This window comes from Pocillopora damicornis, chromosome 3 (assembly GCF_964200805.1).
Source record: "Pocillopora damicornis chromosome 3, jaPocDami1.2, whole genome shotgun sequence".
NCBI classification, from domain to species: Eukaryota; Metazoa; Cnidaria; class Anthozoa; order Scleractinia; family Pocilloporidae; genus Pocillopora; species Pocillopora damicornis.
Window position 1 is genome coordinate 4,468,767 of NC_142672.1, and position 18,726 is coordinate 4,487,492.

Sequence of the window (18,726 nt, forward strand, 5' to 3'; positions counted from 1 at the left end):
GTTCAAAACAATATCGACCGTTCCCACGTGGGTGCAGGTCTCTATGCAGCTGGTAAATCTGGACCAATTTGGAGAGTCAGGTGTTCGATTTTTGCCATGGAAGGAACAAGATGATTGCTTGGATTTTTCTGTCCCTTTTAATTACTAAAGGAGTGTTCACGACCACTGGAAAGTGTTTTAAAAACGAATTTGTGGGTACGTTCTACTGTGCGCGATTAATCGAATGCACATGAAAACTTTAAGTTAACATCAAACTAAAATTTATTCATTTTTTTCCTGTTTTTGACAGAAAGCCCATTGATTTCCTGTGCATTTGTTTATAATTCGTTAAGTGTGCTTTTAGTAACTTCAATTTAAATGCAAATTTTTTTGCCGGTTAAAGAGATAAGACACAATACCGGTGGGCTTCAACTTAATTGAGTGCAATTATGTGCCCAGGCAGATTTCCTTTTTTTGAAGTATTAATTAATTGAACCGTGGTCCTTATTTTATTCCACTAGAGTGTTTGTGCTCTAAATGCCAACTTGAATATTTAAATTGCCTACCGAAGCTTCATTTTTTAAAATTTCTATCCAATTAACAAATGGAAGAAATCTCCAATTCCATATGAAAGAAAAAGCATCAGAATCCTTAATGGAATCGTGACCAGCGTACAAATGGTTCACTGAGGCAAATTAAAACTTTTTGATATTATAATATTTTAATATTTCATTGTGCATCAAATGTTTTTGGTGATGCAAAATTGTACTAGTCTAAACACATCACACTAATATATACTTCAGCTTAAACTGGCAACATCAAAGTGGTATTCACCAAAATGTATTCTCCAATTATGAAATCTTAAGTCTGATGCAAAGAGAGCCTTCATTTAACGAGAGAATTCAACTCAAGATAGTGAGCATTTCATTGTTACAGAAGAGGAGAAAAGCTTGCTCATTGATATTGCCTTAACTGCAAATGCTGAACAACTAGCATCCACAGAAACACCTTTGATGTCAAGCTGTTTTTTCATCAATTTGTTTTGCATAATGCAAAAATTTTTGGGGAATGATAAAAATAATAGCTGTCATTTTAGCGCAGACATACTCTCTGCCTTAAGACATTTTCTGTTCCAGTAAGCTCAGAACTTTTCTTGAGCCTTGTGCTCAGAAAAACGTTGTTAAATAGAGGCTCTTTTCAGTAATTATTTATTTTGAATTATTTATTCATGCTTTAACCTCAAAGAGTCACTAGCATCTTATCTCTGCTGACAACATCACCCCTGAAACATGAATGTCACAAGAGTTAAGGGAATGATCATCAATGAAAGAAGCTCTTGATTGTTAAACAAATTCTCCTTGTCAGCACCTTAGCAAATGTATAGAGAACAGTATGGAGAATATGCATACTGATGTTAAGTTGTGAAGGGTTAATTTATTGAATGTTTATTTATTTTACATATACATATACTTTTACTATCTCTTCCCTCAGCAACATTTTGATTCTCTATTCGATATCTACTCAGGAGACACAGTGAAACAGCATTTCAAGCTGTATGGTGATGGCATAACATTACTTCCCCTAAAAGTGAGCTACAGCAAGCGAGCATCTCATCAGATTTCCTCTCATGTGCTGCGCATTTTATTAGAAGAATTGTTAGGATATGAAGATGTTGTTCTGGTCCCTGACAATTCTGGATTGTTTGTCAACAAGGCTCTCCAAAAGATATCAGGATGTTCAAATCACAGGTATTGTGTATGGATCTATAGCCTGACTGCTACTGCTTGTTGTTGTAGTGAATCACTACATTTTGTTTTTTCTTCTTACAATCCTTGTCTGAATAACTTTTACATTTTAAAATGGATGCAGCATTTATTCAGGGACAGCATTCAACTGAGTTGATATGATACAATCAGGAGCAGAAATTGGTACTGCCAAACATTCAGGGGATGGAGTGGCATCTAGGGGGGAGCAGCAATACTGCCAGTCACTTTATACTAAAGAGACTGAGATAAGCTTGGGTGCCTTGTTGGCCATCTAAGCTGAGTGCAGACTTACTTCTCCACTTTCAATTATTCCCTAAAACCAGTCATTCCAGAGCCTAATACTTTTTCTGTTTATATTCTATGTGTCAAGCTGTGATGCCAGTGATGTTCCAGATGTTATGATTAATACAGAAATCTGGGTACCTCCAGGTTATCAATACGGCAAATGGTTGGACAAAAAATTGGTGAATGAAGTTGGAACCATCTCTACACATGGGAGGTACAAGTACATGTTTAAGTCATTACCAAAAGGGGAATGCCAAGAAAAATACAATCAAACTTGTGTGTAAAATTTTATGCCAAGAGAAAAAAACAAGCTCAATGTGACATGTCAAACAGCTCTGACTCTCTTTTCATTTTACAGATTTGGATGGTATCTTCCAACCTCTTTTGTTGAAGGATTATGGAATGACAGCAGAATCATAGCAGACAGCTGGAGAGCTTTACAACTACAGTCAGTGGTGGGACAATTGTTGCAAAATGCATCATTGCTCAATTCTTACATTAACATCTCAGAGTACAAGAAATCTTGTGAAGATATAGCTGGTTGTAGTCATGGCTGGCTTCATTGCACAAAGTGTAGGGATGGTGATAATGCAATGCATTGTGCTGTTCTTTTGGCTGATTTTCCAGGTGGGTTTGTAAGTTAATGTAGAGATATGGTGGTGGCTAATGGTTAGTATGTGGGGCTCCAGGTGGAGAGATCCATGGTCTGAGACATGGGTAAGTCATTATGTTGTGTTTTGGGCAGGACAGCTTAATCTCACAATGTGTCTCTCCACCCAGGAGCATGGGAGGGTACCAGAAAATTGTCAGGAGGAGATTTTTTTAACCTTGCAATGGACTAGTATCCCATCCAGGTGGGAGTAGTGATACTCCTAGTCATTTTATGCTTAGGAAACCACAATATTAAGATATGAGGGCTGGGTGGGCCACCAGGCTTGAGTACAGACTTTACCTTTAGTGTAGAAACTCATCAAAATACAATAAATTTGTATAAGTTGACAGATCCTTGAAACTTGATCCTTAATGTTTTTTTGGTGGTGTAAGTAAGTAAAGATTTCTTCTGAAAGTTCTGATTACTTCTAAATGATGTTTATAGACCACTATGGATCATTACTACAGCAGCAGATTAACAGCCTTGGTCTGAATATGTCAGTAGTATGGCTGGCCTCGGAGTTACAATATTTTGTCAATGGCAGGGGTGATCAACCATTCCTTCTTTTAAACTGGGAACCGAATACAAAACCAACAGCAGAGCAGTTGACAAGAATAAGTCTTCCGCCATGCAGGTGTGGATAAAAATCAGGTTTTGACTGTGTTATTGTTTCAGAAAAAATTCATTTCCCTTTTGTAGAAGGTTTAATTTTGCTTCAGACCCCCACAGCCATCCCCCCTTCCTCCCCCAACCCTTCCTCATTTGGGAAATCCCATTTTGCTGCTTTGTACTTTCCTTGAAAATGTCTGACTTATACTATTCCTCTTGCCACTGGAATTTCAAATGACCATCCTCTGGCTTGATATCAACCTATTCCTATTTCAAATTCTTGAATTTCTGCAATGTTCTTGGGTAGATTTGATACATACAGTAGTTAAGGGAAAAATTTTGTTCATGCTGTTAGATGGTGAGAAATTTTGTGCATGCTAATATTATGATAAAATGATGAATGTTTCAAACAATAGGCCTGATTTCATTAAGAAAGATTCATTTATGTTAAATATATTTTTTATTTATTTTCAGTGCAAATGTGTCTTTCATCCATGCCTTTTCATCTCAGCAAGGTTACTACAACTGTGATTTTCCACCAAGTCACCTTTTTAAGTTTGCTTGGGGAGCAGTTCAAGATAGTGCCCCTGATGTATACTACCTGTTGTCAAAATTGTACTTTGATAAGGAGACACTTAGTGGCCTGTTGCAGAAACATGCCTATGGAGGGGGGAATTTAACAAGTGAGGAAATTGCTTGTGATTGGTTACAGCAGAATAGGGATACCTGGATGCAATGGTTACCATCTGGGAGTTTTAATAAAACACCAGTTTATCTTGGAGGGATGTTCCCTTTATCAGACAGCGAGGATGCTGTTTGGAGCAATCCTGGAATTTTGCAGGGTATGAGAAATTTATTTAGACTCCAAAGAGGTCATAGATACTTGAAGGGCAAACAATTTTGATGTTTTATGTTGTCACTTAGTGGCATATATGGTTTAATATTATTGTTATATTCCTTTGTTTTCAAACCCAATGAACTTTGATGTAACCAAAATATTCACGAAAAGTAGACTCAGTTTACTATGAATTAAATTGAACCATAGCGTGAACTGGTTGGAGGTACAGTCTACAAAAACCAAACATCCAAATTTTACCAACCTCTGGACCAATCAAAACCAAAATAATCCAGACTTGGTCACAGCTATTTTCCTGCATTTCGGTCAGTTTGCTTGTTTTTACTTAATGTTTTCATTGGCTCCACATGCTGTTTCCCTTTGATTTGATTGGCTGTTGTCATTACTTTGGTTTTGGTATTATGACACCAAATGAAATGAACTCTTATATTGATTGCTAGTTATTCAGTGTTTTTCTTTGTTGCAGGAGCCCTGATGGCTTTGGAAAGCATCAACAATGATTTTAAAATTCTTGATAATTACAGCTTGGAGCTCATTGTAGAAGACACACACTGTAAAACATCTCTCATTCTCAATGCATTCATCGAGTTTATGTCACGATCTCATAATAAATCAGTTGTGGGAATCATTGGCCCTGCCTGTTCAGTTCAAACTGAGATCATTGCTGAAGTTGCACCATTGTATAATACAATGGTTATGGGTTATAGTGTGGAAGGTGTTGCACTGGCAGATCGGGAAAAGTACCCTTTGTTCTTCAGAACCTCTCCTAGCTATGCAGAATTCAAGTTTGCCTATGCTGCCATCTTTGGGTTTTTTCAGTGGAAGCAATATGCCTCATTAACAGATACAAACTATGTATCACGCACTGTGACAACAACCCATGAGTATCTTGAGAGCCAAGGAATTGACTTGGTGTATGCAAGACAGATCACAAATCAAGACAGTGTAGATATAAAGACTTATGTAAGGTCCTTAAAGGAAAGTTCAGCCAGGATTATTATTTCAACTTTGTTTGAGGGTCTGGCAAGAGCTGTTGTGTGTGAGGCATATATTCAAGTGAGTGATTGTTTTGGCTTATGCATGAAAATAGTTTTTTTGGGTAACTGTGATTGGTGACTGTGAATATCTGAGATGTTTATGAGCATTACTCCCTCATCAGAGCAACGTTGGGCTAATTCTCAAAACCTTAGCTTTATAGACTCTTTACAATAGCCAATTTACAGTATCAACCAATCCAGAAACAATAATAACCCCTCATGGATGCCACTCCACTGCGACACTTTCTTCAGAAACTTACTTCCCATATTCTGAAATATATATGGAATGCGTTAATTTGTATTTTTAAGATAAAACGAATCAGGCATCACAAAACTAAATCAAAATCCAGTGGATAGCTTTATACACCTTTCAGACAACCAGGGCCCAGTGCTTATAACAAGGGAATAGACTTAATTGAGGAAAGATCCCCTGTGAAATTATGAGTTAAAAACATTTTGGTAGCATACCCATATTTATGTTACCTGTAATCAACTTGATTTCCTTTAGGGCTTGACTCCTCAAAAAGGTTATGTTTGGTTTCTGCCAGCATGGCTAGCACCAGATTGGTGGGATCCGAATCATTCTCACCTGGATGGTGACACCTCTGAAGGGATACCCAGCATACCTTGCTCTGCAGCCGACATGAAGGAGTTTGTTAGTGGAGGGTATTTCTCTCTTTCCAATGCATTTTACGGCGAGGACTTGGACACAATACTAAGTGGAGGGACTGTGAACCAGTGGAGACAAGAGTATGAAAGGAGGGTCAAGAATCAGGTTATCTCTGCAGTGTATATATTTAGTTGTATTCAGTCACTTACACTCACTCTCTCACTCTCTCACTCTCTCACTCTCTCACTCTCTCACTCTCTCACTCTCTCACTCTCTCACTCTCTCACTCTCTCACTCTCACGCCCTGCAACTGCGAATTGCATTGCATGCAGTACTTTGTAACAGAATGTAACTGCTTGTATGAAAACATCAATCTATCACTTTTGTTGTCTACAGCCGTGTCGTAACTTGTTTTTTGTGTCTCAAAGAAGTCAGTTATGACAATTTACATCTTTACGTTTATTACACTTTTTCATGAAGATTAACTGTGTGTGTTACTCGTTAGTCATAAATGAATGTTAATGTCACTAATAATGCTCGTTCACACCAGCCACTGAACTAGTTCCTATGTAATATGTATTTTTTCAGGGTCACACTCCCTCAGGATATGCAAGTTTTGCTCATGATGCTGTGTGGGCCTATGCACTGGCGCTTGATAAACTTTTTAAGTCTCAACCAGCAGGACTGGATACAATAAGAACAAATCACACAACGCAGTAAGTTGATGCTTCTAACAGTCGATGAGAAGAATGACTGATTGTTTACGGTTTAGTTTGTAGAAAAGACCTTTGTGTGGAATTGGAATAAGAAGATCTTAATAGCTGTGAAAAAGAGTCGATTCTAGTTTTAATCTGTCACAGAGTTAATCATAACCATTACAATTTAATTTTGCATGAATCAAAACTATAATAAAATTCTCGAACGTGATTGTTTATCACCAACCCGATTTGAGCACTAGTAGGACAGTGTACGCGTCATGCTTGTAATTGGACAGTGAAATAGGACAGTTTAAGAGACAGTTAATACGTCAAGCCTATCTAAGTGGACAAATCGCGTCATGAGCGCGCGCTGTTGTCTCGCATTTTGCCGAGTTAACTGTTGTTTTTTTTGTGAAAACTTACAATCGATGTCTAGTTTCTTTCTCAAATTTTGTCATAGTTTTGATTAATTGGTAACAGTACTTCGTGTGGTCCGATTCTGTCTGTAATCATACTCGTGATTAACGAGTATGATTCGCGGTCATCCGATTTTGTTTATCACTCGTATGATTACAGACCGAATAGTAACAACCACTTATCCTATAAAAAAAACTGTGGAATTTCCAAAATCGAGGAATTTTGACCTTTAGAAATCGTCTCTACCGGATATATTTGTCCTAAATGTATTTTTTGTTTTCGGAAATTGTAACAGCTATGATTAATTGGTAGCAGGACTTTTTGTCGTCCAATTCTGTCTGTAGTCATACTCGTGTTAACAAATCGGACTCCCGCTTCGCAGTCGTCCGATTTTGTCAGTCACTCGTATGATTATAGACCGAATTGGACTCCACTAGTTCCTATTACCATTTTTAATCTGCAGCCCGACCCTCCTTTCTCGGAGAACTGAAGCTCAAGAGTTGTTTTTTTTATTAAAGGCCCTACACCTTTTTAAGCTCGCACGAGTTACATCTTCTGTAAGAGTTAAATTGAATCCGTAAAACGTTGACTATCTCAGGTTTGAAAAGTGCGACCCTACTACTCTGAAATGTAACCTGGTGAAATTTATTTAAAAGTATTTTAGTCACATTGAATTTTGCGTCACCTAAAGCTTAGTATTTTGTGAATGATTTCCATTCCCGGCCTAGACTTTTTTCTAGGCTACTTCAAAATGTTCAGTCGTTCTCAATTCGAAGCATTGTGTATGAGTTACAAATAAAAATGACGGTGATCGTAAATCTTATGACGGTACTGTCGGGTATCAAACCCAGACTTCGCTGGTGGGAGGCTGGTGATATCTAGTAAGCGCAATCGCTCGATTGTGTTCGTGTGTGTGCCTGTGTGTTTTTAAACCTTCTGTATTCGAAGGCTTTAGGAAGTAATGACTAGTGTAACCATACTCTCCCAAGAGAATACTTCCCTGCCATTGTTTGAAATTATTCTTACTGCTTAAGACACTACTTGCTTTTTTTCACAGGCTGTTGAAGACTTTCCTCCAACAGACCAACTTTAGTGGTGCGTCTGGGCGTGTTATTTTCAGAGATGGCGAGCGGTACCTTCCCACAGTTGAAATGGAGCAACGGTTTCCTGCCAGGCTCGTAAAAGTCGGGCGTGTGCTCCCTAACATGTACAAAGCCTGTGGCAGTAGCAACCGTTGTCTGGAAATGAATGAGACCAGTATCCTGTGGCCAGAGGGGAAAAGACCAACGGACGGTAGATCAAGTGAGTGTATGCAGCTGATAACTCGTAATTGCCGAGAACTGAAGTGAAATTCTCCCCACAGTTGATGCACATTTTCTTGATTATGGTTAAAAGAATTTGGTGTTTAATCAATGTACGTTGTATCGACCTTTAGCTTGTGAGTTCGCCTATCCTCTTCAATCCTTTTTAGGACAATGTTGTGATGTTTTATGGAGAAAAAAAATCAAGCATTTCTTATCTTTATTTCTTTTTTCAGAGCCGTCCTCTATTGAAGTTTGCTCAGTGGAGTCTTTCAGAGCCGCTCTCGGTATTTCGTGCACAGGAGCCATAGCTGTCATAAACGCAATAGGTAAAATGAAATTTCAATACAAAATACATTCAGCTGGGGAAATTGTATCTTATTTTCCTCAATTACTGTGAACTCGTATTTATGGCACGGTTGTCAGGTGATGTATAGTATTTAATTTTTGGGGCACCCTGTCACGCTTCTCTTTTTTTTAGTTTGTGTTTGCTTGTGGAACTGAAAAGTCCCTAAAACCAAAGGGCCTGAGAGAACATATACTGAACATTCACTATTTGTGTTTACTATCGTTCGCTTGAGTGACATTTTTTGTCACAGACAGTCGTAAATGTTATAACAGACACTGATTCTCCTTGGGTTCCGCCCTCTGTCAAATTTAAATTATTAGTTAACCACACAAAGCGCGGGAAAGCCCGAGTAAGAAAACATTATTGCGGATTGACTGATAGGGTGGCGCAAACGAGATTTCTAGACTAACTTTAGAGCGTAACAAAGAGAAACAAGTGAAATCCCGGATCTCTAACGAGTAAAAGTAAAACGCAATGTTTGTTTTTTGCACTTGGTTTGTCTTTCTTTCCACAGCCATCGGTTTGTTCCTTGTCATTGGTATAAGTCTGATATGGATCTGCATAAAGAGAAGGTAGGGATGATTGCTCGTTTTCATGGTTGTCGACATCAAGTATTTCGAAAGAATCAATTCAAAACCCATACTTTAGGTTGCTTCTTCGTCGCAATGTGGATAGTCACATTTACCGCCTGAAAGAGAAAGAAACCAGTCGGATTCATAATTTTTTTAAATCGGGTTTTAGCAAGTAGTTGCCTTCCCTCAAGGTGCGAGACAATTGAAGGGAGAAATTTTATCAGAAATAAGAAATAGTTTAAATAATTGTTATTAAGATTTATTTGGCCCCCTTACTTGGCAGTGAAAATAACGTAGGGACCAAGAGTTGACTATCCAACGAGGCAACGACATAGCTGACTTAGTGTGATAACAAGGAAAGAGGAAACACTTGACGTGATAACATTCAAGAATCAAAAATATAATTATCATTAAATAATCAGAAATGAATTTGTAACATCTATTCTCTACGAAAATGCAACTGTGAATTTATTCCATTGACTAAGTTTCACTGATGACAGAGCAGTCGACCAAAGTGTTTTTAAATGCTCAACTAAATTGTTTTAAAAGGCCATTTTCATTTGAGCGAAGACTGTGATGGGACTTGTCTTTGACTGTATCTAGGAATATCGTAAGACCATCAACGATTACCTTAATTTAAAATCCAACAGCACAGCGACAAGGCTGAGATTCAACGTGCCATATCTGGCCACCCGTGAAGTTTGCTTCAAATTTAATTATCTCTTAACGACCCAGAACCCAAGTACTTTGGCGACCAAGCGAAAACATAGACAAAAGAACATGCATTTTTCTTTTCGTAATCGTGAAAGGTTTGTAATGGGTTATAACGCATTATGCCTCGATTGCATTTTTTTCCCTCTCAAAAAATGTTTCGAGGAAGAAATTGATGTGAACATATATGGGCGCGCGCGCCGAGTAGTGCGCAAAAGCACGCGCAAAGATGACGAAACAAGTGATGTAGAAGCTCGTCATAAACAAACCCAAAGAAGACTTGATTTGTTCAGAGTCCAAGACGATGGATTCAACAGTGAGACGCGGAACGTTTTTTCTTCGTGAATTGTTTATTATCGTCTCCTGTTATTTTAATTGCATTTTGTATGTTCTCACAAGACCAATTTGTCTTCTGGTATGCTGTATTTTTTCCTTTTTTCACAAGTTGTGGAAAGTATTAAGTGATTTATTCGGTGATCACTTTGATGAAGAAGGACCCGCATCTGAGCGGAACAATGTGAGTACAGTAGCTCATACTATTGGAGAGCTGCGTATTGAAACTCAAGACAAGAACGATACTCAAGGGCCGAGGGAAGGAAGGTGGAACTCGTCAAGAAATTCTGAGAGTTACAAAGCTGGAACAAGAATACACCGGCTGGCGGATGTGCGACGGACGTATGGCGATACAAGATTTCGTCAGTCAGAGAAGGTCGCATATCATAATCAAGTAAGAACAGGAAATTTTAAGAATTCAGTTACTGGTCTGCAGTTGCCGCTACGGAGACAAAGACTATTTGAACGTCGGTGTCCTTGGAACACATCTCAAATAACAAACAAAATGAGATACATGGGAAATAGCAGTGCATTCCGGTGCAGCGACCGGATGAAGGGCAGAAATCAAGTGCAGGCACCTCCAGTCGAAGAGCTTTATTCAGGAGATGTCAAATGGAAACCCAAAAATTATTCCCCAGCAAGTGGACAGCGGTGGCCATGTGTAAGACCAGGACCCGTTGAAGGCTGTCGTAGTGAGGAAACACTTAAAAGGCTGGTAATAAAACCAAGACCCGCTGAAAGCTGGCGTTTAAAGGGAAGATCTCAAATGAGAGTTGGAAACAACTACGTATTTTCATGCAAGGACCGAAACAAGGCCGGGCTTGAAATGCAACCACCAGCACCACCAGTCGATCTTTTTCACGAGAAGAGAGTCCCTGGTGCGGATTTAAAAAATGCGCCATTAGGTGAAAGTAACATTTCAAACTGTTTCAAGAGGAATTGTTTAGTTTCTGAAGACTTCTGGAGAAGAAGTAAGATGCTTTTCTGGCCGTTCATTTGCGTGGTAAATGGTATGAGAGATGCTCTGGCACACCTGGCTCGGAAAATCTGCGCTTATGGCCACAGAGTTGTGAGTGGGTACTACGTGAAAAGCAGAGTGAAGAGGCCTTGTCCAGCGGGCTTCACTGGTGATGATGAATGCGCACCTAACAGCGAGATCGGAAAGAACTTGAATCAATGCCGACAACGAGAATGGAAACTGTTAAACCTTGGTGCCTTAGCGCGTTTGATTCGAGAACTTTTTTGTCTCGTTGTAAGTGCTTCTTACCGTTCTCTTTCGGGAGTTTTTTATGGGATCAAGAAACTGTGTACAATTGTTCACGCCTTCTGTTATGTTAGTAAGAGACAAAACCAAAACCTTAATGTAAGTGTCGACTGTTTACATCAAGTGAAGGAAGAGCGTCAATCTAAAACATCCCGTCTGAGAATTGAAGAGCCTTCGGAACCTCGCGGAGCAGTCAAGTCAGGACAAGTTGATATGTTGAACGTCTCTCGTGGTGTGCTGAGATCTTCTTTGAATGAAGTTGTGAATTGCCAGGCCTCTTCAAACAGTGACATATACTCTGATCCACTGGTGCGCAGTCCTTTGCAAGTTTCTAAGACTCAGGATGAATGTTTGAACAACTCACCGCCTGTTCAGCGACGCAAAAAGACTTGTTCTGAATTATTCACCGACAGCAAGGTAAAGAAAGAAGTAATCCCACCAGAAAGTAAGAGAGAGACTGATGCAAATCCAAGGAAGGAAGAAAACCACTCTACTTCACCTCCCCAATTAGCAGCCGCTAGGAGTGTCGTTAAATCAATACCACCCATTACAGAAAAGAAAGTAAAAAGTACCCGATCACGCTTAACCCAAGAAGCCCTAACTCAAGTTGAAACACAAGACCAAGAAGAGAAGTATCACACGGGAAACCTCTCCAGGACCAGATGCAGGCAGAAGCGTCAAATGTTATCTGATAGAGTCACCAAAGGTGCGTTGAAAAAGAAGGAAGAAACGCAGTCTACTTCGCCTGTCCATTTAACTGGTAATGAGAGTTTTGTTGCACCAACACCACCAAGTGAAGAAAAGGAGGTACAAACCGCCCTATCTTTCTCTACTCAAAAAGGTTTAACGCCAGACCAAGAACAAAAATTATCAGGATCTGCGCAGAAACGTCGACTGTCTGACAGTGTCACCGAAGATATGAACACTAGAAAGGAAGTAACACAGTGTACCTGTCCCGTTCGTGTTGTCGCTCGGAAAGACGTTTCTACACAAACTGAATCAATTTCAGACAAGGCAGAAGAGAATGCGATACCAATTTCAACTGAAGCAGTCCCGGCGTACGTTAAAGAAGAGGATGATGGGCAGAGATTACAAGGAGGGGGTCGTGAATGTCAAGCGCTGTCTGCTAGTGGCACGGGAGTCCAAATTACCCAGTGCAATGCAAAATCGTCATTGGTTGAGGAGTACATTGATGTCAACGCACAAGTGTCTAAAGGAAAGAGGACTAAGAGAGGTGACAAATATAAACAGCTTAAGTCTGTGAGGTCCAAGGATGCCAGGACAACTTTACTCTGCTCGGCCAGTTCCTCAGAAGTGTCGATAAACGTGAAAAGAAAGGCTAGAGGCGATTCACCCTGCAACGTGGAGCTTCATACCACGGAGTTTGCAACAGAAGAGATTGGCATACCACTCTCCATTGAGGCAGTCAATGCTAACGTTGAAACAGAAGATGAAAGGCAGAAATTACAAGGAGAAGTAGGTGAATGTCAAGTGTTATCGACTAGTGGCACGGGAGTCAGAATTACTCATTGCAATGCAAAGTCGTTAGTGACTGAGGAGGACACTGACGACGAACCAGAAATGTCTACAGGAAAGCGGACTAAGAGAGGTGACAATTGTAGACAGCTGATGTCAAAGAACCCTGTGAACTCTTTTGTCTGCTCTGGCAGTTCCTCCGCAGAGTCAATAAACACAAAGAGAAAAACTCGAGGCGACTCACCCACCTGCTTGGAGCTTCATTCTACTGAGTTTGTACCAGAAGCGAGTGCGATACCAGTTCCATTCAAAGAAGTCCCGGCTTACGTTAAAACAGAGGATGAAAAAAAGAGATTGCAAGGAGAAATAGGTGAATGTCAAGTGTTATCAGCTAGTGGCGCAGGAGTCCAAATAACCCAGTGCAAAGCAAAATCGGCTTTGGCTGAGGATTATACTGATGTCGAACCACAGATGTCAATAGGAAAGCGAACCAAGAAAGGTGACGGAGATAGTTCCTCAGCAGAGTTGAGAGACGTGAAAAGGAAAGCTAGCGACGACACATCAAGCACCTTAGAGCCCCATGCTAACGAGATGATGCTCGGGAAAACATGCCAACCGCTCAGCCAAGCCACAGAAAAACAAGTACACGACACTGAAATGGTGGAAAGCGTAGATTCATCCTTGACTGATCAGGAAGAGCCGATGGAATTCATCGATGGGCAAGATGCTGACACCTATAAATTTGGATTTGCTAGCGAAGATCATCAGCCTCCTGCAAGAAAAGACTTTATGGAGGACACGGATGTAATGGAAACAGACCAGCTGATACAAGAATGCACAAAAAATCAAATGGAGACATTGGAAGCATATCAACAGCATGCATTGCAAAATCCATTTGGTGTAGTTTCTGATCGTATGCAGGCATTCCATGTGCAGCCACTTGTGGAAATGGAAACAGATTTTCCGGCCATTCCGACCACGCCCTCCTTTGTTCAGCACAAGTCAGCGCTTTCAGGTCTGAAGTCATTTTCATTTAAGAATACGTTGGGACAACAGAAAAATGTTCTGAAGCCAATTGATCGTGTGCAGACAGTCCAAGAGATGGAAACAGATCACATACACGTACCTGTCATACCATGTTTTGCACAGCAGCACGCAATGGAAGGAAATCGCGAACCAGCTCAATTTACAATGGCATTTGGACAGAAAGTGGATGTGAAGTTGCCAACCTGTATTGATGAGGAGATGCCTGAGGAAAACGAATCTGTGCCAGAACAAGAAACAATGGAGACTGATCAAATCCCTCTCGATTCATGTCAGCCACCGGACACAGCACCTGGGAAAACGGTAAATGATAAGGGGCCATTTGCTTCTGTGGTAGACAATTTTTGGAAGGAAACTTTTGGAAGGTCACTGACTGATGGAATCCTGACGGTCCGAGCTCCGCCAACATTGATTGACTCGTTGACAGACACAACACCAGAATCTGCAACGCCAATCAACAACCAGAATCCTCAAGGAATTGAAAGTACACTTGGAAATGAACTGAACTTATCATCAACTGAGCAGCAGTTGTCAGAATCTTCTGAGTGTGATCCAATATCAACAAAGTTTTTAACCATGGAGCAGCTTCAAATTGTGCCAGCAGTCTCTGACAATCCTGATGGCTCAGACTCCGAATCAGACAGTGAGTCCAGTAATAGTTCTATAGTGAACTTGGCGCAACGGATCCTTGATGATCTGGAAGCAGAAAATGCTGAAAGAATGAAGATGCAAGAGCTTCAGCTCGTGCCTGATACGTCACATACCCCTGATTGCTCAGACTCAGATGAAGCGGAACATGGATCTGAGGACGAATATGAACTGGATTCGGAGACGATCGACAAGTTTTTAATTCTTGACACTGCACCAGAGCATGTTGATCTCATAAATAAGTTGATAACGCAGAAGGAATTATCTTCTGATGATTAATTTTATAGAACGTGTTTTGGACAGCTATAGAAGCAGAGTTGACTAATCGTTTATAGTGTACATTATGTTTAATACCATAAGCTGTTTTGTTTTTAACGAATTGAATGCAGTGGAAAGTGGCAAAACGTTTTGTAATATTTTCATTAATAACGAGTTAAAATTGATCAACAATCAAGTTAAGGAATGATCAAAGCAAAGTTGAGTAAATTGTGATTAAAAACATGCTTTAGATAATGAATTGCTTTCTAGATTGATCCAACTTGATGTCGTAAATATCGAGAATGAGGTTTTTCTTTTTTCCTTTTTTTTCTTTTTTTGGTTTTTGAAAAGAGACAAGCCAAAATCAAATGTTAGCATGAATTTGCGTTACTTGTAATAAAGAGTACATTTGATTAAATCTTGAGATCTTGAGAGTTAGAGATCTGCATTCTTTTAATCGTTAATGACCGGGATATTCAATTTATTGCTAAAGAAGGAGAACGATTTCTTGTGAAGGATACGTAGTGCAGGAAATTTAGGGTACATAAAAGTGCCGTTGCGGCGAGAAGGGAAGTTAAATGTTTTGCTTGCTTGTTTGCTGCGCTAAAATCTGATGGCTGCATTTATTTAACCTCCTATGACTAAAAAACATTTTTGTGGTTGGGAAAAAGAGCGGCTTTCCCAAGTTGGCTTACTTATCTGCAAAACATGTGGATTGTTTACGAAAGTCATCTTTGAGCCTGCGAGCAGGTTTTCGCTAGCGAGAAGAGAAACAAGCCTGTAAGACTCGAGTATGCGCGAGGTCTTCGGAACTCTGATACGAAAAGTTGTCAGATCCCTCGCAGGCTTCACGCTGGCTTTAACTCTTAGGATTCGCCGCTCTTTTCGCAGCGCCATTGAGAGCTTGTGCGCAAGCGAATACCTTTCCTCATTTTACGAAAATTAAATTTCTGAATGTCGCAATTACATCGAACATAATTTGCTACGAGTTTAGAGAGGCTGTTGCGTACACGCAATGTAATAGAAGTTCTTTTTCTGTCTTAAGGCATTTGAACAATCACGAGCTACGCAGAAAGACAAATTTTTGATTCAGTCAATGAATTTTGTCATAACAACTGGAGCAGCTAGTAGCAAGCCGCCCGTTGTGGTTTTTCACATAAGAACAAGTTACTTAGCTATTTTCAAAATGGCGACGTCCATAGTCGATTTTTTTTTAACCCATTTTAAACCATTCTGTAACAAGGTAATGTGATTTTATCAACCGAGTTGATAATATGAATTGGTCCCCATAAGGAGATTCTAAATCTGATGTTTCGAGCGTTAGCCCTAATACTTCCCACAGACGCTACAACACAATTCCTTTGTGCTAAATTCTGCCATCAGGTATGATCGTAAGTACAAGGAGACACAACAGAGGATGGAAGAGTTGGGATTGATGGAACAGTCTCCTGTGCTTCACCTTGACGAGTGGGAGATCCCTCGAGAGAGCATTGTTTTAAATCGTAAGCTTGGTGAAGGAGCATTTGGAGCTGTGTGCGGTGGGGAAGTTATTGGGCTTAGGTCAGAGGGAGAATGGTTACCTGTGGCAGTGAAGTCTTTGAAGATTGGCTCCTTACCCGAAGACAAGGTAACAGGAGTGTTAAGTCTTAAGTAGTGTTACGCTGAGTAGTGAATGATTCAAAACAAGTTTTCGTCAATAACGTTAGAGACTTGCTGTTAAGAAAATTGCTCCAAAATTACAAGGAAAAGCCAAAGTTAAGAGGTTAATTATTCAAACTTTGTGTTTCTAATGAGATGGCGGACTCAAATAGGGGCAGTACCAAGTTTCTATATAGTAAATTCGTAACTACACTTTTTTATCGTCCTCTGTCGCGACCGGCCATAGTTTGTTAGTTTTTCTGTTCCTTTTTTGTTGTTGTTGTTGTTTTTAAAGCTACAATCAGCAAAACAAAAAATTTTGACACTTTTTGACTGAGGGGATAATATTCTAGAATACCGGACCAATATTATTACTTATTTCTTTACGGGAAGCCCCTGTCCCCTGATTAATGTTACACTTCGCTATCTGTGATTGCGCACAATGTAAGACACTCACAGGTTCATTAAGGTATGCTTGTTTCTCTTGCAGCTTGAATTTCTGAGTGAGGCAGAAACGATGAAGATCTTTGACCACAAGAATATTGTGAAACTGCTAGGTGTTTGCACCAAAGGAGAACCAGCTTTTGCCGTAATGGAGCTGATGATACATGGTAAGTGATATTGATAGTAGTCGTTCCTGTGTTATTCGCGTTTGATCGTTCAATTGGTGATTCCTTTGAAAGAGCTGAATGATATTGTAAATTCGCAACTATTCGTATCGCTTTTCGTGCGAAATCATCTTTAAAATTATGCTATTTATTTGTTGTGCTTTATTCGGTCCTTTTAGGTGACCTAAAAAACTTCCTGCTGGCCAGACGTCAATTTGCAAATCAGGACTGTAGAGAGGTATTGTCAGTTATCTTCAAGTTATTTATTGTAATCTTGGGTGAAAGTCTGTTCACATGCCTCTTAAAACTTAGGTTAGAATGAACATACCTGTTGTTCAAAGGGGCGAACAGGAAACTTAAAAGTAAATCATCAAACATAATTGCATTATTTCAAACCGGACAATTGTTCCGTTCATGGCGGTCTTTAGGTTGATCTGTTTAGGTTAAAAAGGGGCCTAGTCGATATAATACCATTGTTTATAAATAAGTTGACATTCTTAGATTGGTGATGCGCCGTCTCTTACTAGACAAGTTATATTTGCTAGCATTGACATGAAATGATTTTAAGTTATAAATTTTGAAATGTAGACTACAAGAAATCCCTCCTTTTGGCGAAGTGCGATTAAAAAAATATGAGTGAAACAAAGGTTTATGTTAGCGAGTCGCACGAAACTTTGGAGTGAGGCTGCTGGGAACTTTTCTTGCGCCTCACTTCCAGAGTTCCGCGTGGCGTGGTAACATTGATTCTTTGCACTTAGATGGGACTGCTTATGGTCTGTTTAAAATGGAAAGAAAGATTTGAAGAGTAATGATTACAATCCATTTTTACTGTCTTCAGTATAGCCCATTCATTACAAGTTGTTCTCTCGCGTTCTTGTACAGTTTTCGAACCTTGCTGTACAAGTTACTGTAGTTATTCATGGACGTTAATTTTCTTCTAGGCCGAAGATGCTACTCCTAAAAGGTTAACTGCAATGGCGTTAGACATTACCAGTGGACTGAATTACCTCGCAGAAATGAAGTTTGTTCATCGGTATGCTGCTGGATGTTATTCCTTGCAATAGACCATCTTCTTCAGTATTTTTTTTTTTCTTCTCTTACATTTGTTTTGAGTTGGGAATCAGCAAAGCGTGTGAACCTGCCTCGCAAATGAGGGCGTTTCATTATTAATCTGGATGTGAGTGTTTCTGTGAAGCTCAGAAAAGCGTGAACACTTGAAAGCTATTATGGAATGTTGTTGTGTTTCGTAGATTACACCAATTAGCCGTCACTAAACTTAACCGTTAGCAGAGACGGTAATTTTTTGAGGGCGAGAAGTTTGCGCGCGTTTTCAGGACACCGTTGACCTGTCAAACTCAAATGAAAGTGTTCACAGTTTTATGAGTTTTACTGAAAACGTGAAATGATTTAGTTTTTGTGTTCATTTTTAGTGACCTGGCTCTGAGGAACTGCATGGTAGGGTCAGGTCATGTGGTCAAACTCGGCGACTTTGGTATGGCGCGCGCTATGTACGATTCGGATTACTACAGGTTTGGACGTAAAGGTAAAACTCTGATTTATGTCTTCATACCACAACAAAGCACTGCGAAGAAGCCAAGAAGGGACTCAAATTTAT

The 18,726-nt window shown here is 39.8% G+C and overlaps 1 protein-coding gene across 1 annotated transcript in view; it reads left to right on the plus strand.

Moving 5' to 3' along the window:
- The first annotated feature begins 4 nt into the window (after positions 1-4).
- Positions 5-18,726, plus strand: part of LOC113679471 (uncharacterized) — a 20,670-nt gene continuing 1,948 nt past the window's right edge. Inside the window, exons 1-17 of the mRNA XM_089201260.1 lie at positions 5-195; positions 1,505-1,727; positions 2,116-2,244; positions 2,389-2,657; positions 3,127-3,316; positions 3,766-4,133; positions 4,614-5,203; positions 5,693-5,959; positions 6,383-6,510; positions 7,967-8,211; positions 8,447-8,539; positions 9,074-9,131; positions 16,249-16,492; positions 16,994-17,114; positions 17,291-17,349; positions 18,053-18,144; positions 18,542-18,654. Coding sequence (XP_089057386.1) covers positions 111-195; positions 1,505-1,727; positions 2,116-2,244; positions 2,389-2,657; positions 3,127-3,316; positions 3,766-4,133; positions 4,614-5,203; positions 5,693-5,959; positions 6,383-6,510; positions 7,967-8,211; positions 8,447-8,539; positions 9,074-9,131; positions 16,249-16,492; positions 16,994-17,114; positions 17,291-17,349; positions 18,053-18,144; positions 18,542-18,654 — 3,274 coding nt within the window. The 5' untranslated portion in view covers positions 5-110. The remainder of the gene's footprint in view (positions 196-1,504; positions 1,728-2,115; positions 2,245-2,388; positions 2,658-3,126; positions 3,317-3,765; positions 4,134-4,613; positions 5,204-5,692; positions 5,960-6,382; positions 6,511-7,966; positions 8,212-8,446; positions 8,540-9,073; positions 9,132-16,248; positions 16,493-16,993; positions 17,115-17,290; positions 17,350-18,052; positions 18,145-18,541; positions 18,655-18,726) is intronic.